The following is a 20,008-nucleotide window of genomic DNA, read 5'->3' on the forward strand; positions in this document are numbered from 1 at the left end:
CATTCTACTTTGGATAAGATTTAGGGTAATTTCCTGTTTAGCCTTTCACTTTCAATACATTTAAAAAGCAGTCTCTCTGTGTGTGTCTCTCTCTCTTTCCCTCTCTAATACGGTGTGTACACACAAGTCACTTACATGTCAAGGCAAGATTGCGTGACTAAAATACTTGTACTACAAAAGATTGAAGAATCTTAATTCTTAGTCTTAGGTATTTAGTTATTAAATCAATTAGTCAAAATCCAATCAATCACTTTATTGTCTAATACAGAGTACTAAATTTGCCTTCAGGCTGATTGTATTCACAACCAAATTTAGTATTTAAAGCTATGGCTTTTTTAGCACGATAAAGATAGTCTTGTATTGGAGGTAATAACACAATTTAAATCATGTTTATTTGTGATTAAAAAAAAAAAAGACTTAATTATTTAAGAAAATGTTTTGATTTGACAGTAAAGGAGACTTTTATTGCTACCACCTCAGGCCCACTGCAACATGTAGTTGTTTTCTCAAGATCTGCACAGACCAGTCAAAGCAAAGCTGACCAAGCTCAGTTAAAATTAAATGGTCGATTCAGTTTTTCTTTTATGTTCATTCTAGTTGATTCACTGTCCACTTTAGAATGTTCATACAATGAAGTATAAACACAATGATTGTGTAGTAAGTGTAAAGTTCTGTATGTGCTCTGTCCAGAATATTTATTTCTTTCTTTTTTTTTTTAATTCTGAAGAAGAAAATTGATGTCATGCTGTCTTTTTACCAAACATAGCCTACATTCTGGAAAGTGGGTGGTGATATCATAGTGTTTTTGGAATCGGATCGAGCCTCAACAAAATACACTGTTAATGATCGGGAACATATGGCTTCATTTGGAAGACAACCTCTTATTGTTATAACTGTAAAGATTTTTGTCTTGCAATGTTTAATCCAAATTTGGTATTGACAGAGAAGGTCACCGTCACCGATCCCTCAGATTCCGAATCCTTTGGGGCGCCTTCGAAGCTTTGTCAACCACCTTTCTCCAGTCCTCGCGTCTCTCGGCCGCTCTCAGGGTGTCTCTCAGCTCCATGCCTGTCCACTCTCGAATGTTGTCCTCCCATCTCTTCCTTTGTCTGCCTCTTCTTCTTCCTCCCCTCACTGTGCCTTGTAAGATTGTTTTAGCAAGACCAGAGGAGCGTGTGACATGAAGGTATTTCATGACAGAGAAGGTATTTCCAGAGAAAATGGCAATGTTAACGTTTACCACGGACACACAGACATGCATGTATACACACACAAACACACACACACACACACACACACACACACACACACATTGTTTCATTAGTCTCGAGATATTTGATAGCATTGTAAAACAATGAAAATATATATTTTGGAGATCTCCCTTGTGGAAGTGGGCCCTGCATCTTTGCCCACTAAACAATTTTTTAACAAACAGTTGCTCGATGCATCCAGAGGGCACACCATTTGTGAGAGGCAGCTGCAAACAGTCTCAACCAGAGTAAGTTGAATCAAATGTAAATCTGTAAACCTAAGTTAACAGAACTTAACAATATCAAAACATCATCAAACTGTTTTTGAAACTGTGTTGTGAACTGGTGCACAGCTGCATTGTTTACATTCAGGAAAAGAAGAGTTGCCATTGAATGAATCATAAAGAAGGACATAGAAGCACTTCAGTTATAACTTAGAGAAATGAATTCGGTGTTGCCATATTATTGAAGCCTTGAATGGAGCTGAGTCAAGTGGTCAATTATCTGAGCTATATTTTGGTGGTCTTACATTCTGAACTGATGGCTTGCAGGCAATGGAAACCTTACATCGATAGAAGATGGCTTGTGGAAAATTTCTTAGTATTTTTCTAATTCTATGTTGTTGACTTGCAAATTAGGTGGCAGCTTCACTGGTTATTGGATTGAGTGATTATTTCAATTGTAGTTATGTCATTGTTTCTTAACTCACTCAGTACGGCCAGTCCTCTCTTCTCCTCTATACATACCCCTCGGATGTCCTGTGGGTGTCTGAATGACCCAACCTTTAGCTTCCGTCATCAGAATTGTGGTATTCTTTGTCAACATTCACCTCTTCAGTATAAGAGCCTTCTGCTTGCAATATTTTGATGATGGTAATTGGGGTGAAACGCTGTTAACGCCGTCTCTTTCGCCGTTCGTATGGAGAGAGTTAATGGTATTGAAAATTGAGCAGTTTTGATGGATTATCTCCCTTGCATTCGTACAAACTATGTCTGCATTCTCAGGCATGGGACTGGACCAGCGATTGGGTAATTGTTTTATTGAACTGATGAGTATTATTGAATTATGCAATTATTCAATCATAATGCTTATCATAAGCCTAGGAAATGGGGATAACATTGTACAAAATTGATCTGGAATAATGGCTGGTTAATGCTGTGACTGGAATTACTCACACCATTATTGGTGAAGACTTGCTAACAGTAAGTCTGTGGGTGTGAGTGTAGTTTCATTGACTGCAGTTTGTGTGTGTGTAGTTTGGATCAAATGGAACGTGGCTGCATTCTGCCCAGTAAATACTGATAAGACTTTAATTTATTGTTGCATGCAGTCAACAGATATTCTGCCATTTGTAAGATTACCTGGAGGTGTGCTTTTTGTACATCAAATGCCAAATAGATGATAGACAGCCTAAGTGGAAGAAAATGCAGGGAGTCATGGTGCTCAGTTTATGCTGATTGAATTAGACTTTAAGAGTTTTATTTCATTTTCACACACACACACACACACACACACACACACACACACACACACATGCACGCACGCACACATCACATTAAAACATGCACCAGCACACACATACATATACATGCATACAGAAATATATTGTAGATTAATCAAATGTAAACCCATGTTTTCAATAAATCACATTTTACTGTGAGTGATTTTTATTTATAATTGTATGTGCAATTTTAGTATTATTTATTGGATGAATGAAATCTGATTTGTTTCTCCAATTTTGCTGCAGGGCTTTTTTTCTCCTTTTTTTTTTCTATTTTTCGGATTATTTCCATTGTTAGGTATGGATTGTCGTTGAATGTATATGTATTGTCATTGAATATATATGTATTGTCATTGAATGTATATGTATTGTCATTGAATATATATGTATTGTCATTGAATGTATATGTATTGTCATTGAAAAGGTGGATTTTCATTGAACATTGGAAGATATGAATTGTCATTGATGCTAATTATGTTTTTTGGGGTGTTTTTACTTTTGATAAAAACTAAAAAAGATAAATTGAAAAATGAATTAGAAAGTATTCTGAATTATTTTAGAATTGTTTCTTGTTTTCATCATGCCTTCACCTCCTTGAAACTGAAACTGAAACTGAAAGAGTAATGACTGATTGTAAAAATCATTAAAATGTAACAATAGTCATAACTGTGAGCTTGAGTCAATACATGTATCTGTGAAGAGTACTGATTGTGACTGTATAAACCGGTGAGTTAAAATCCTTAAAGAAAATACCTGTGAATTGAAATCCATATGATTTATGAGGGATACAGACTGTCATCATATGGCATGATCAGTGTCTGTCAGTGTGGTGGTGAACTGACATATATATTATACCAGGTGATATGAGGGGTACAGACTGTCATCATATGGCATGATCAGTGTCTGTCAGCGTGGTGGTGAACTGACATATATATTATACCAGGTGATATGAGGGGTACAGACTGTCAGTGTCATCATATGGCATGATCAGTGTCTGTCAGCGTGGTGGTGAACTGACATATATATTATACCAGGTGATATGAGGGATACAGACTGTCATCATATGGCATGATCAGTGTCTGTCAGCGTGATGGTGAACTGACATATATATTATACCAGGTGATATGAGGGATACAGACTGTCATCATATGGCATGATCAGTGTCTGTCAGCGTGATGGTGAACTGACATATATATTATACCAGGTGATATGAGGGGTACAGACTGTCATCATATGGCATGATCAGTGTCTGTCAGCGTGATGGTGAACTGACATATATATTATACCAGGTGATATGAGGGGTACAGACTGTCATCATATGGCATGATCAGTGTCTGTCAGCGTGATGGTGAACTGACATATATATTATACCAGGTGATATGAGGGGTACAGACTGTCATCATATGGCATGATCAGTGTCTGTCAGTGTGGTGGTGAACTGACATATATATTATACCAGGTGATATGAGGAGTACAGACTGTCATCATATGGCATGATCAGTGTCTGTCAGTGTGGTGGTGAACTGACATATATATTATACCAGGTGATATGAGGAGTACAGACTGTCAGTGTCATCATATGGCATGATCAGTGTCTGTCAGCGTGGTGGTGAACTGACATATATATTATACCAGGTGATATGAGGGGTACAGACTGTCATCATATGGCATGATCAGTGTCTGTCAGTGTGGTGGTGAACTGACATATATATTATACCAGGTGATATGAGGGGTACAGACTGTCATCATATGGCATGATCAGTGTCTGTCAGTGTGGTGGTGAACTGACATATATATTATACCAGGTGATATGAGGGGTACAGACTGTCATCATATGGCATGATCAGTGTCTCAGTGTGGTGGTGAACTGACATATATATTATACCACTTACCAGGTGATATGAGGGGTACAGACTGTCATCATAGTCTGCCCTGGATTCATATTGTCTGCTGTCACAAACCAGTCAAGTGTATACTATAACCTTCAATTCATTCATGAGATTAAGATGAATTAGAAAATATTGAAATAATACGAATTATGATTTACCATATTTTTCTTTGGTTTGTTTTGATATATGGAAAATGGAATTAATGAAATTACATTATCCTCCTTTTCCCCCCTTCATCTCTCATTATTATGTTATTATTATTATTGATGATGATGATGATGGCAATGACGACGACAACAACAACGACAACAACAATAACGATAATGATAATCATCATCATCATTATTATTATTATTATAATTATTGTTATTGCTGTTGTTATTGACTCAGTTATGTAAACACTGTAAGTCTGTTATAACCTGGTCTTTGATTGTGTGTGTGTATGTGTGTGTGTGTCCGTGGTTGACTTAAACATTACCATTTTCTCTGGAAATACTTTCTCTGCCAATGCCAAATTTGGGTAAAACATAGTATGAAAAAATCTTCATAGTCATACCAATGATAGGTTGTAAGTCTACCAAATTAAGCCATATTTCCGGATGATTAGCCTGGTAAGATGGCATGACCTCATTTTATTTGTTGGCAATATGAAGAAAAGAAATACAAATTCTGGACAGAACACATGATGGAGTCTCACATCGGACCAACGGATGAGTAGGCAGGCAGGCTTATTTGTCGGTGTGTGTCCTCATATGGGAGAAGAGGCCGATTCTGGATGCACAGCACTTCCCACAGGTGGTGCAAGGGAAAACGTCTCCAGAAGTTGAGCCCTGATTTCTTCGCTCACGCTTCTCCTTAATGGCCAGCGTTCTCTTGTTTTCAAACGTCTTTATTATACCACTAGAGCACAGCATCCTCCAGCGAGAGCGGTCAAGGGCATCAGTCTCCCAGGAAGCGATGTCTATGTCACAGGCTTTGAGGTTTGTCTTCAACGTGTCCTTGAAGTGCTTGCAGGGTTTTCCAAGTTTGTGGTGGCATTCCTGTAGCTGGCCATAAACTAGCATCTTCAGGATCCTGCTGTCTGTCATGCGGACAACGTGTCCTGCCCAGCTTAGCTGGCACTGGATCAGCAGGCTTTCAATGCTGGGCAGGCTGCTCCTCTAGGACCTGGAGGTTGGAGACCCTGTCTTGCCACTTTATGCCGAGAATCTTTCGTAGGCATCTCTGGTGAAACTGCTCAAGTTGTTGAATGTGACGGCGATACGTCGTCCATGTTTCACAGCAGTACAACAAGGTGGTCAGTACAACAGTAATGTAGGTTTTGATTTTTTGGTGCTGAGCCTGATGCCTTTGTTGTTCCACAGCCTGTTGTTGAGTCTGCCAAAGGCGGAGCTGGCCTTGGTGATGCGCAGCGTCACTTCTGCATCAAGGGCTCCGTTGCTGCATAGGGTGCTGCCCAGGTAGCAGAACTTGCCGACTGACTTGATCTCTGTGTCATCGATCATGATTGCAGGTGGGGGGCGGGGGGGGGGGGGGGGGGGGGGGGGCACTGGCGTTCTGTGAGCTAGCTGGTTGGTACATGGACTCGGTCTTGCTGAGGCTGATAGTGAGTCCAAAGCGCCTGCAGGAGGTTGAGAACCTGTCCATAATGAACTGCATGTCCTCATGGGTGTGTGCAGCAAGCACGCAGTCATCAGCGAAGAGGAATTCTCTCAACAGTGCCTCAAACACCCTGGACTTCGTGTGGAGTCGCCGCAAGTTGAAAAGTTTGCCATCTGTGCGAGACTCAATGTAGATGCCCCGGTCACGGTCTTGGAAGGCATCAATCAGCATGGCAGAGAAGAGAATGGAGAACAGTGTGGGTGCCAGGATGCAGCCCTGCTTCACTCCATTTACCACAGGGAACGGATCCGACATGTCAGTAATTTCCTGTACTCTCACCTGCATGCCATCGTGGAACGATTTAATCAGCTGGATTAGGCTCTTTGGGCAGCTGAACTTTAGGAGGATCTTCCACAGACCACAGCGGTTCACCGTGTCGAAGGCCTTAGTCAGGTCTACAAAGACCATGTGGAGCTCCTTGTTCTGCTCACGGCACTTCTTTTGCATCTGGCGTACGGCAAATACCATGTCACATGTTCCCCGCACTGTGCTTCAGGGATGACTGTGTTGGAGACATGGTCAACCAGTCTGTTCAGTATGATGCGGGCGAAAATCTTGCCGGCAATGCAGAGGAGAGAGATTCCACGGTGGTTATCGCAGGATGTTTTGTCTCCCTTCCGTTTGTAAATGTGGACAATTGAAGCATCCTTGAAATCCTGGGGGACCTCTCCTCTCTCCCAGATAGACTGGAACAGGGTGGTCAGCTTGTCTGTCAGCACCTCGTCTCCATACTAGTAGATGTCAGCCTGGATTCCATCCGCTCCTGGTGCTTTTCCTGATGTTGTCAGCTTCAGGGCCCTCTGGGTCTCGACCTTGGTGGGAGGGGCAGCTAGTGAGTCATTGACTCGTAGCTGTGGCATGGCTGCAATTACCTCGTCAGATACAGACGAGTCCCTGTTGAGGAGGGTGTTGAAGTGCTCTGCCCAGCGGGCAAGGATGTCTTTCTTGTCTGTCAGGAGGGTGGTCTGGTCCAAGGCTCGGACAGGGGTTGATCCTGTGACTCTCGACCCATACACAGCTCGGAGACCGTCATGGAAGGTCTTCATGTCGTGAGCATCAGCAGCGGACTGAAGCTCTTTGGACTTTCTCTCCCACCAGGTGTTCTTCATCTCACACAGCCTCTTCTGTATGAGTTGCTTGGTTTGCAAGAACTGGTCCTTCTTCCTCTGGCAGTCTTTATCGGAAATGTGATCCTGATGCCGTATATGCAGTGTGTTCAGGAGCTTGGAGATTCCAGAGTCGTTCTCGTCAAACCAGTCTTTGTGGCTCCTCTGTACAAAGCCGAGTGCGTCAGTTGCTGCTGTGTACACAATCTCTAAAGGTGCTCCATACCTCTTTTACATCAGTCGGTGCAGGAATTTCTAGGAGAGCTGCTTGGATTTGCTGCTGCAGCACGTCCTTGGTGATAGGGAGGCGGTGGATGTTCAGCTTCCTCGGGGGTTTCTGCCTGGCTGGTTGGAGCTTCCATGCAAGTCTGATGTTCATCTTGCTGTGTACCAGGCCATGGTCTGACCAACAGACTGCTCCTCTCATGCAGCGTGTAATGGAAACATCACCTCTGTCCCTCTGCCGGACAATCACATAGTCCAACATGTGCCATTGCTTGGAGAGGGGGTGCATCCATGTGTTCTTGTACTTGTCCGCTTGTTGGAAGAGGGTGTTGGTGATGCTCAGTCCATGCTGCATGCAGAGCGAGAGCAAAAGCAGTCTGTTGGAGTTGCACTTGCCAGTGCCATGCTGTCCTAGGACTTTTGGCCACGAGGAGAAGTCAGTGCCGACAAAGCTGTCGTGCAAGTTTGGTTCATATGGCAAAGCCCACGCCTGAGGTTCTTGGGGTGCCATCTGGCTTCCCAGTGCAGTAGAAGGTGTAGCCCCCTCCAACTTCCTCCAGCTGGGTTTCACCGGCAAACCTGGTTTCGCTCAGGGCTGCTATGTCCACCTGGTAGCGATGAAGCATTCGAGCAATGAGCGCTGTGCGCCTTTCTGGTCTGTCGTCTCTGTCCGAAAGGGTGCGAACATTCCAAGCACCCAGAGGCATGACTCCTGGTTCTTTCCTTCTGTTGTTTTCGACTGCTAGTGTTGGATGTCCAAGTAGGTGCGGTTTCCTACTAGGTACTAGGTGAGGCAGGCTTTGTTTAGGGATCCTTTTATCTTCCCTTCCCCATGTGGGGAGAGCAGTGCTGTACCTAAAAAGGGCTGCTCTGACACTGTGGGAGGATACGGGCGCCGCATCTGCCCCAGTCTACGTGGACGACCATCACCCCACAGCCGCCTGCATGCAGAGTCGTGACTAGGAACTGCCAGCAGCATCCTCTGCCTGTCCCTGTTACCACTTCTCCATCGCCGCAGGGCTTGGGAAAGCTGGGTGTTGAAGGGCTAGCTCGTCGTTCCGACATTAGCCTGGTTGCCTGACCAGCACAGGTGGCTTTTTTTAGTGAGGAGGAGTTGTGCAGTCCCTTCCCCACTCTCTCGCCTACCCACGCTCACAGTCCCACAGGTGCAGATACTGCCACATGCAGGATGGCCTTGGCAGGTGCAGGTTTTTTCTATATACATATATGTGTGTATGCGTTCTCTCTCTCTCTATATCTCTCTCTCTCTACATATATATGTATATTTTAATTTTTATTTCTTTATTTTTTGATACAGTTGACTGACACACACAGCATGACGCGGACAGCCAGACGAGGACCAGAGAACAAGAAGAAACACGAGGCGTCAGACTGGAACACACTCAGATCCAGCTGCCACACCCCCTCAACACAGCCTGAGGCTGGGTTGACAGCAAGGGCCAGGTCAGACAAGAGGCGTGGTCAGGCGTCCAACAAGATGAAAGGTCCGGCTGGAAAGGCAAGAATGAAGGGAAAGGACATTCTGCACACCGTGCTCGCCAAGGAACAGAGACGAGAACAGCGAAGACAGAGGAGGATTCAGGACAGAGAAACCAAAAAGGTTTGTGCTCTTTCCTGTTGATTGCATGCTTGACATCTGCTGTCTGTTGTCTTGTCCTTTTTGCTTTCTTCCACTTTGACCTGTAGCAGTAGCCAAGTGGTTAAAGCGTTGGAATGTCAATCTGAGGGTCCCGGGTTCGAATCACGGTGATGGCGCCTGGTGGGTAAAGGGTGGAGATTTTTACGATCTCCCAGGTCAACGTATGTGCAGACCTGCTAGTGCCTGAACCCCCTTTGTGTGTATATGCAAGCAGAAGATCAAATACGCACGTTAAAGATCCTGTAATCCATGTCAGCGTTCGGTAGGTTATGGAAACAAGAACATACCCAGCATGCACACCCCCGAAAACGGAGTATGGCTGCCTACATGGCGGGGTAAAAATGGTCATACACGTAAAAGCCCACTCGTGTGCATACGAGTGAACGCAGAAGAAGAAGAAGAAGAAGAAGACCTGTAGTGAAAGTCACAGACACTTTCATATCTGGAAGTGAACTTGGGTTTCTTCAGATTCAGATTCATAAAATGGATTGCGAGAATGTTGAAGATGAATATTCTATAGTTTGGAATACTATTATTATTATTTTTTTATTTTTTTATTTTTTAATCATCAGCGTTTGCAGTTGATGTAGTGCATAGATAGGGGGAGGACCAGGTTCGGGTGGGGATGCAATTTGCTGCAGTGTTATTACACGAATATGAGCTTTAATTCTCCTGTTCTGAAGCAACTAGCTGCAGTGTTAAACTGTTACAGCTTTACGTCTCCTGTCCTCAAGCAGTGCTATAGCTTTAATTCTCCTGTTCTGAAGCAACTAGCTGCAGTGTTAAACTGTTACAGCTTTACGTCTCCTGTCCTCAAGCAGCGCTATAGCTTTAATTCTCCTGTTCTGAAGCAACTAGCTGCAGTGTTGTAGCTTCAAGTCTCCTGTTCTGAAACAACTATCTGCAGTATTATACTTTGTAGCATTAATTCTCCTGTTCTGAAGCAACTAGTTGCAGTACTACAACTTTAATTCTCCTGTTCACAGGCTTCTGTATGTCAAAACAACACAATAGACTTGTTCACTTCAAACCGGGTCAGGGAGCAAAGATTATTCATTGTTCTGTTAGAGGGAAACTGGCTGCAGCTATCAAGCTTTGTTACAGTGTGAAAAGTGGTCTCATCAGCATAACCCCATGATGCCGACAAAAGTTGCCAATGGCGGTGCACTGTCTAGTCATCAAAAGTCACCTATGGCAGTCAAAGAGTTAAAGACTTCTGTCCTTAAGCTGCAGTGTCATGAACTTTGAGTCTCCGGCCCTGAAGCAACTAGCTGCAGTGTCATGAACTATGTCTCCTGTCCTGAAGCAACTAGCTGCAGTGTCATGAACTTTGAGTCTCCTGTCCTGAAGCAACTAGCTGCAGTGTCATGAACTTTGAGTCTCCTGTCCTGAAGCAACTAGCTGCAGTGTCATGAACTTTGAGTCTCCTGTCCTGGAGCAACTAGCTGCAGTGTCATGAACTTTGAGTCTCCTGTCCTGGAGCAACTAGCTGCAGTGTCATGAACTTTGAGTCTCCTGTCCTGAAGCAACTAGCTGCTTCTAGTTGTTTTTGACAGCGGTGTTTCAGTGTTGGTTTCTTTTGACTGCGGTGTTTCAGTGTTGGTTTCTTTTGACAGCGGTGTTTCAATGTTGGTTTCTTTTGACAGCGGTGTTTCAGTGTGTTATTGGACAGTTGTGTAACAGTGTTGGTTTCTTTTGACAGCGGTGTTTCAGTGTTGGTTTCTTTTGACAGTGGTGTTTCAGTGTTGGTTTCTGTTGACAGTGGTGTTTCAGTGTTGGTTTTGACAGTGGTGTTTCAGTGTTGGTTTCTTTTGACAGTGGTGTTTCAGTGTTGGTTTCTTTTGACAGCGGTGTTTCAGTGTTGGTTTCTTTTGACAGCGGTGTTTCAGTGTTGGTTTCTTTTGACAGTGGTGTAACTGTGTTGGTTTCTTTTGACAGCGGTGTAACTGTGTTGGTTTCTTTTGACAGTGGTGTAACTGTGTTGGTTTCTTTTGACAGCGGTGTAACTGTGTTGGTTTCTTTTGACAGCGGTGTTTCAGTGTTGATTTCTTTTGACAGTGGTGTTTCAGTGTTGGTTTCTTTTGACAGTGGTGTTTCAGTGTTGGTTTCTTTTGACAGTGGTGTAACTGTGTTGGTTTCTTTTGACAGCGGTGTTTCAGTGTTGGTTTCTTTTGACAGTGGTGTTTCAGTGTTGGTTTCTTTTGACAGTGGTGTAACTGTGTTGGTTTCTTTTGACAGCGGTGTTTCAGTGTTGGTTTCTTTTGACAGTGGTGTAACTGTGTTGGTTTCTTTTGACAGTGGTGTTTCAGTGTTGGTTTCTTTTGACAGCGGTGTTTCAGTGTTGGTTTCTTTTGACAGTGGTGTTTCAATGTTGGTTTCTTTTGACAGTGGTGTTTCAGTGTTGGTTTCTTTTGACAGTGGTGTAACTGTGTTGGTTTCTTTTGACAGTGGTGTTTCAGTGTTGGTTTCTTTTGACAGCGGTGTTTCAGTGTTGATTTCTTTTGACAGAGGTGTTTCAATGTTGGTTTCTTTTGACAGCGGTGTTTCAGTGTTGGTTTCTTTTGACAGTGGTGTAACTGTGTTGGTTTCTTTTGACAGTGGTGTTTCAGTGTTGGTTTCTTTTGACAGTGGTGTAACTGTGTTGGTTTCTTTTGACAGCGGTGTAACTGTGTTGGTTTCTTTTGACAGTGGTGTAACTGTGTTGGTTTCTTTTGACAGTGGTGTTTCAGTGTTGGTTTCTTTTGACAGTGGTGTTTAAATGTTGGTTTCTTTTGACAGCGGTGTTTCAGTGTTGGTTTCTTTTGACAGTGGTGTAACTGTGTTGGTTTCTTTTGACAGTGGTGTTTCAGTGTTGGTTTCTTTTGACAGTGGTGTTTCAGTGTTGGTTTCTTTTGACAGTGGTGTAACTGTGTTGGTTTCTTTTGACAGTGGTGTAACTGTGTTGGTTTCTTTTGACAGTGGTGTTTCAGTGTTGGTTTCTTTTGACAGCGGTGTTTCAGTGTTGGTTTCTTTTGACAGTGGTGTTTCAATGTTGGTTTCTTTTGACAGTGGTGTTTCAGTGTTGGTTTCTTTTGACAGTGGTGTTTCAGTGTTGGTTTCTTTTGACAGTGGTGTAACTGTGTTGGTTTCTTTTGACAGTGGTGTAACTGTGTTGGTTTCTTTTGACAGTGGTGTTTCAGTGTTGGTTTCTTTTGACAGCGGTATTTCAGTGTTGGTTTCTTTTGACAGTGGTGTTTCAGTGTTGGTTTCTTTTGACAGTGGTGTTTCAGTGTTGGTTTCTTTTGACAGTGGTGTAACTGTGTTGGTTTCTTTTGACAGTGGTGTTTCAGTGTTGGTTTCTTTTGACAGCGGTGTTTCAGTGTTGATTTCTTTTGACAGCGGTGTTTCAGTGTTGGTTTCTTTTGACAGCGGTGTAACTGTGTTGGTTTCTTTTGACAGTGGTGTTTCAGTGTTGGTTTCTTTTGACAGCGGTGTTTCAGTGTTGATTTCTTTTGACAGCGGTGTTTCAGTGTTGGTTTCTTTTGACAGTGGTGTAACTGTGTTGGTTTCTTTTGACAGTGGTGTTTCAGTGTTGGTTTCTTTTGACAGTGGTGTTTCAGTGTTGGTTTCTTTTGACAGTGGTGTAACTGTGTTGGTTTCTTTTGACAGTGGTGTTTCAGTGTTGGTTTCTTTTGACAGTGGTGTTTCAGTGTTGGTTTCTTTTGACAGTGGTGTTTCAGTGTTGGTTTCTTTTGACAGTGGTGTTTCAATGTTGGTTTCTTTTGACAGCGGTGTTTCAGTGTTGGTTTCTTTTGACAGTGGTGTTTCAGTGTTGGTTTCTTTTGACAGTGGTGTTTCAGTGTTGGTTTCTTTTGACAGTGGTGTTTCAGTGTTGGTTTCTTTTGACAGTGGTGTTTCAGTGTTGGTTTCTTTTGACAGTGGTGTAACTGTGTTGGTTTCTTTTGACAGTGGTGTAACAGTGTTGGTTTCTTTTGACAGCGGTGTTTCAATGTTGGTTTCTTTTGACAGTGGTGTTTCAATGTTGGTTTCTTTTGACAGTGGTGTAACTGTGTTGGTTTCTTTTGACAGTGGTGTTTCAATGTTGGTTTCTTTTGACAGTGGTGTTTCAGTATTGGTTTCTTTTAACAGTGATGTTTCAATGTTGGTTTCTTTGACAGTGATGTTTCAGTGTTGGTTTCTGTTGACAGTGGTGTTTCAATGTTGGTTCTTTGACAGTGGTGTAACAGTGTTGGTTTCTTTTGACAGTGGTGTTTCAGTGTTGGTTTCTTTTGACAGCGGTGTTTCAGTGTTGGTTTCTTTTGACAGCGGTGTTTCAGTGTTGGTTTCTTTTGACAGCGGTGTTTCAAGTGCCGACTGCCTGGGCACAGAGTAGAGGAGTGCATGATGGGAGATACAAATTCTCTGGGAACAGGAATTTGCTACAGGTGTGGGTCCACAGAACACAAAGCCTCGCTCTGCAAAGCCAAAGGGCCCAAAGGTATGTAATGTATCTGACATAGACGGCTCAGGGCCACATTGTAAGCTGTTTAGCAGATCTGACACAAGGACACAATGTAAGGTATGTCCTCTATAAGACACATACTTTGAGGTATGTCTCTGACACATACTGTGAAGTATTAAATGTATCTGACACAGACTGTAGGGTGTATAATGTATCTGACACATACTGTAAGGTATGTTGTATCTGACACATGCTGTAAGGTATGTTGTAGGTATGTGGTGTATCTGACACATACTGAGAGAGAATTCGATGCACTGCAGCCCAGAGACTCTGCCACAGAAAGATGGGAAACGCTACGAGACACCATGCACCGCATTGCTATTGCCACCTTTGGGAAGAAAACTGTGAAGTCCCACGACTGGTTTGAGGCCAAATCATCAGAGATGACTCCCAGTATTGAGGCCAAGCTCGCTGCACTCACTGAGTACAAATGGTCACCCAGTGAGAAGAACCTGCAAATCCTCAGGGCCGCCAGGAGTAAGGTTCAGTTCAACGCCAGGCGATGTGCAAATGAGTACTGGACAGAGCTCAGCGAAGAGATACAGAATGCTGCTGAAAGAGGCAACATCCGAGGGATGTATGATGGCATCAAGAAGGCACTGGGACCAACACAGAGCAAGACTGCCCCCCTCAAATCCTCCACTGGGGAAGTAATCAACGATTCTAGCCAGCAGATGGAGAGATGGGCAGAACACTACTATGACCTCTACTCCACAGAAGACATGGTGTCCAACTCAGCCCTCGATGCCATCAAGTGCATGCCAGTCATGGAAGAACTTGACACAGAGCCAACTGAGGACAAACTCAGCAAGGCCATTAACAGCCTGACATCAGGCAAGGCACCTGGCAGTGACGGAATTCCCCCAGACCTCATTAAACACTGCAAGATTACTCTTCTGCATCCTCTGCACACAGACCTCTGTCAGTGCTGGAATGAGGGAGCTGTACCGCAGGACATGAGGGACGCCAAGATCATCATCCTCTACAAAAACAAGGGTGAAAGGAGCGACTGCAACAACTACAGAGGCATCTCACTTCTCAGCATTGTAGGCAAAGTCTACGCTCGGGTCCTCCTAATTCACCTGCAGAAACTGGCCGAATGCGTTTACCCGGAATCACAGTGCGGTTTCCGAGCTGAGAGATCCATGGTAGACATGATCTTCTCCCTTCGCCAAATCCCGGAGAAGTGCAGAGAGCAGAGGATGCCCCTGTACGTCGCATTCATTGACCTCACCAAAGCCTTTGACCTAGTCAGCAGAGACGGCCTTTTCAGGGCTCTTCGAAAGATCGGCTGCCCCCCCCCTCCAAACTGCACAGCTTGATTGAGTCCTTCCACTCCAACATGCAAGGGATGGTGCAGTTTAATGGTAACCTCTCCCAGCCCTTCGATGTATGCAGCGGTGTCAAACCAGGTTGTGTCCTCACCCCCACCCTATTTGGAATCTTCTTTGCTCTTCTCCTGGGGCATGCGTTCAGCACAGCACAAGAAGTGATCTACCTACGGAACAGATCAGATGGCAGGCTCTTCAATCTCACCCGCCTCAGAGCAAGGACAAAAGTCCGCGAAGCCCTCATCAGAGACATGCTCTTTGCTGATGATGCCGCATTTGTGACCCACACCCAGCGGGACCTGCAGTCACTAATGGACCGCTTCTCCTGGGCCTGCAAAGATTTCGGTCTGACCATCAGTCTCAAGAAGACAAATGTCCTAGGCCAAGACATGCCATCTCCACCAGCCATCACCATTGATGACTACGAGCTTGAAGCCATCCATCAATTCACTTACCTTGGGTCCACCATCACCATCAACCTCTCCCTTGACACCGAGATTAACAAGAGGATCGGGAAGGCAGCCACAACGCTAGCCCGCCTCACACAAAGAGTGTGGACAAATCCCAAGCTGACCACGAAGACAAGGATGGCTGTATACAATGCCTGCGTCCTCAGCACCTTGCTGTATGGCAGTGAGGTGTGGACCACACATGCTCATCAGGAGAAAAGGCTCAATACCTTCCACCTGAGAAGCCTACAGTGCATACTCAAAATCTCCTGGCAAGACAAGGTGACAAACACCGAAGTCCTGACTCGCGCTGGCCTCCCATGTATACCATGCTGAGACAGCGTCGGCTGCGCTGGCTGCGCCACGTTCGCTGCATGGAAGATGGTCGCATCCCAAAAGACATCCTTTATGGAGAGCTCGCCACGGGGCAGAGAAGCATTGGCCGCCCACAGCTGAGATACAAAGACGTTTGCAAACATGACATGAAGGCACTTGAGATCAACACTGAGTCCTGAGAGGACCTTGCAGATGACCGCAACAGATATAGAAGCACTCTCAAGAATCAGCTACGGATTGGTGAGGACAAACTGTCAGCTGCTGCAGCAGAAAAGCGAGCTCGCAGAAAAGGGACGGCAGCCAACAGACCAGCATCAGCTTACACATGTGACCGCTGCGACAGAGACTGTCTCTCTCGCATCGCTCTCAACAGTCACAGGCAATGCTGCTTGGTCCAAGCAGACAGCCCAATTAGACATTTGGTCAGATATACTCTATCCATGGTCAGCCATGACCGAAGGAGGCCTACTACTACAGATATCATGCCCAATGCCCGCTGTTATGTGTGTGTGTGTGTACAGAAGTCATGCCTTATGCCAGCTGTTATGTGTGTGTGTGTGTGCAGAAGTCATGCCTTATGCCAGCTGTTATGTGTGTGTACAGAAGTCATGCCCAATGCCCGCTGTTATGTGTGTGCGTGTGTACAGAAGTCATGCCTTATGCCCGCTGTTATGTGTGTGCGTGTGTACAGAAGTCATGCCTTATGCCAGCTGTTATGTGTGTGTGTGTGTGCAGAAGTCATGCCTTATGCCAGCTGTTATGTGTGTGTACAGAAGTCATGCCCTATGCCAGCTGCTATGTGTGTGTGTGTGTGTGCAGAAGTCATGCCTTATGCCAGCTGTTATGTGTGTGTGTGTGCAAAAGTCATGCCTGATGCCAGCTGTTATTTGTGTGTGTGTGCAGAAGTCATGCCCTATGCCAGCTGTTGTGTGTGTGTGTGTGTGTGCAGAAGTCATGCCTTATGCCAGCTGTTATGTGTGTGTACAGAAATCATGCCTTAGGCCAGCTGTTATGTGCGTGTGTGTGCAGAAGTCATGCCTTATGCCAGCTGTTATGTGTGTGTGTGTGTGTGTGCAGAAGTCATGCCATATGCCAGCTGTTATGTGTGTGTGCAGAAGTCATGCCTAATGCCAGCTGTTATGTGTGTACAGAAGTCATGCGTTATGCCAGCTGTTATTTGTGTGTACAGAAGTCATGCGTTATGCCAGCTGTTATGTGTGTGTACAGATGACATGATCTATACCAGCTGTTTGTGTGTGTGTGTGTACAGAAGTGATGCCCTATGCCAGTTGTTATGTGTGTTTACAGAAGTTATGCCAGCTGTTATATGTGTGTACAGATGTCATGACCTATACCAGCTGTTTGTGTGTGTGTGTGTGTGTGTGTGTGTGTGTACAGAAGTCATGCCTTATGCCAGCTGTTATGTGTGTGTGTGTGTGCAGAAGTCATGCCTTATGCCAGCTGTTATGTGTGTGTACAGAAGTCATGCCCTATGCCAGCTGCTATGTGTGTGTGTGTGTGTACAGAAGTCATGCCTTATGCCAGCTGTTATGTGTGTGTGTGTATGTGTGTGTGTACAGAAGTGATGCCTTATGCCAGCTATTATATGTGTGTGTGTGTGTACAGAAGTCATGCCTTATGCCAGCTGTTTGTGTGTGTGCAGAAGTCATGCCCTATGCCAGTTGTTATGTGTGTGTACAGAAGTCATGCGTTATGCCAGCTGTTTGTGTGTGTGCAGAAGTCATGCCCTATGCCAGTTGTTATGTGTGTGTACAGAAGTCATGCGTTATGCCAGCTGTTATGTGTGTGTACAGAAGTCATGCCCTATGCCAGTTGTTATGTGTGTTTACAGAAGTCATGCGTTATGCCAGCTGTTATGTGTGTGTACAGATGTCATGCCCTATGTCAGTTGTTATGTGTGTGTGCAGAAGTCATGCCTTATGCCAGCTGTTATGTGTGTGTACAGATGTCATGCCATATGTCAGTTGTTATGTGTGTGTACAGAAGTCATGCCATATGCCAGCTGTTATGTGTGTGTACAGAAGTGATGCCTTATGCCAGCTGTTATGTGTGTGTACAGATGCCATGCCCTATGCCAGCTGTTACGTGTGTGGCAAGCAGGGTCACCTGGCTCGGTCATGTCCTGACAATCCTCGAGGCCTGTATCCATCAGGTGAGTTCTTTCCCCTTGCCCCTCTGTCAATCCTCCAGGCCTGTATCCATCAGGTAAGTTCTTTCCCCTTGCCCCTCTAACAATCCTCCAGGCCTGTATCCATTGAGTTCTTTCCCCTTGCCCCTCTAACAATCCTCCAGGCCTGTATCCATCAGGTAAGTTCTTTCCCCTTGCCCCTCTAACAATCCTCCAGGCCTGTATCCATCAGGTAAGTTCTTTCCCCTTGCCCCTCTAACAATCCTCCAGGCCTGTATCCATTGAGTTCTTTCCCCTTGCCCCTCTAACAATCCTCCAGGCCTGTATCCATTGAGTTCTTTCCCCTTGCCCCTCTAACAATCCTCCAGGCCTGTATCCATTGAGTTCTTTCCCCTTGCCCCTCTAACAATCCTCCAGGCCTGTATCCATTGAGTTCTTTCCCCTTGCCCCTCTAACAATCCTCCAGGCCTGTATCCATCAGGTAAGTTCTTTCCCCTTGCCCCTCTAACAATCCTCCAGGCCTGTATCCATCAGGTAAGTTCTTTCCCCTTGCCCCTCTGTCACCTGCTGGATGAACATGCACCATCACTGCCGAAATGCAGCCCAGTGGGTAGTCCGCCCTGTAGTACACACAAGACATCCTGATTGCAAAGCACAAGTGTCATAAGTTGGAACAGCGATGGCAGTTATCAAAACCCATAGTTCAAAATCAAATCTGAAAACTAATAAATTAAAACATTTTATATCATCACCAATGACAAACATCTTTGCCTCTCGAGTTCTTGATGCCACATCCACCAAATCTCTGTATTCCATTATGTCAAATGTTTTTGGCATGAAAAAACACCACTCCTCTTCCTTCTGCTTACACTTCCTCTTAACTCACTCAGTACGGCCAGTCCTCTCTTCTCCTCTACACAGACCCCTCGGATGTCCAGTGGGTGTCTCAATGACCCAACCTTTAGCTTCCGTCGTCAGAATTGTGGTATTCTTTGTCAACATTCACCTCTTCAGTATAAGAGCCTTCCGCTTGCAATATTTGGGGTGAAACGCTGTTAACGTCGTCTCTTTCGCCGTTCGTATGGAAAGAGTTAACTCACCAATCTCTTGATTATGATAAATAATAATGAAATAATGAATGGCAATAGTATTGTGCATTTCTCGAGGTTAATTCAGACTTACTGATAATAAATAATGAATTGCAGTTGTATAATGCATGGTTATCTCTAAGTTAATTCAGACGCAGTGTGCTTGCTATTACCCATTCACATACAACCACGCCAGAAAATTATTAACCACACTCAGTCTTAGACACTCAAATGTGGACACATGTATCCATGAACAGAACAGAATACAACTCCAATCAGCAGTGGATAAAAAAAAATCAACTTAAAAAACCAACGAAAACACCTCCGAGAACATACAGGTTTTTAGCTGGTACTGAACCCCTCCAGCAGTTGCATGTGTTCTTAGAAACTCTTCCCAGTATTCAAAACTTTTCACACATTTTAAAAGAAAACACGGTTCCTCAAGTGCACCCAGCACCATAGACTTCCTATTCATTGCAGAGGAGGTGCAGGGTAATGCGTGTGGTGTGTGTGTGTGTGTTGGAGCTCATGTACGTTTATATGTATTTGACTGTGCTTTCATATCTGTGAAACTGCATGTTTGGTGCATATCTGTTATGCATGTGTTGAGGTATGTGTGAATGTGTGTCTTCATGTTTTACATTTATTTGCTTATTTATCATTATTGCTGTCTTTTTTTGTTGTCTTTTTTTAATTTTTTTTATTATTATTATTATTATTACTACTACCTTTTTCTATATTATAATTATTATTTATTTATTTATTTATGTAAGCTTATCTATTATTTATTCCCCCTTTTTTTTCTTTTTTTTTGTCAAGGCCTGACTAAGCGCGTTGGGTTACGCTGCTGGTCAGGCATGT

The 20,008-nt window shown here is 44.2% G+C and overlaps 1 protein-coding gene across 2 annotated transcripts in view; it reads left to right on the forward strand.

Moving 5' to 3' along the window:
- The window catches only part of LOC143297356 (uncharacterized), a 30,705-nt gene that overhangs the window by 1,100 nt on the left and 9,597 nt on the right, over nucleotides 1–20,008 (forward strand). For both annotated transcript variants that reach the window (XM_076609662.1, XM_076609663.1), the window contains exons 2-4: nucleotides 8,952–9,254; nucleotides 13,629–13,770; nucleotides 17,991–18,083. In XM_076609662.1, the coding sequence (XP_076465777.1) occupies nucleotides 8,970–9,254; nucleotides 13,629–13,770; nucleotides 17,991–18,083 (520 nt within the window). In that variant the 5' untranslated portion in view covers nucleotides 8,952–8,969. The remainder of the gene's footprint in view (nucleotides 1–8,951; nucleotides 9,255–13,628; nucleotides 13,771–17,990; nucleotides 18,084–20,008) is intronic.

Source organism: Babylonia areolata, chromosome 22 (assembly GCF_041734735.1).
Source record: "Babylonia areolata isolate BAREFJ2019XMU chromosome 22, ASM4173473v1, whole genome shotgun sequence".
Lineage (NCBI taxonomy): Eukaryota > Metazoa > Mollusca > Gastropoda > Neogastropoda > Buccinidae > Babylonia > Babylonia areolata.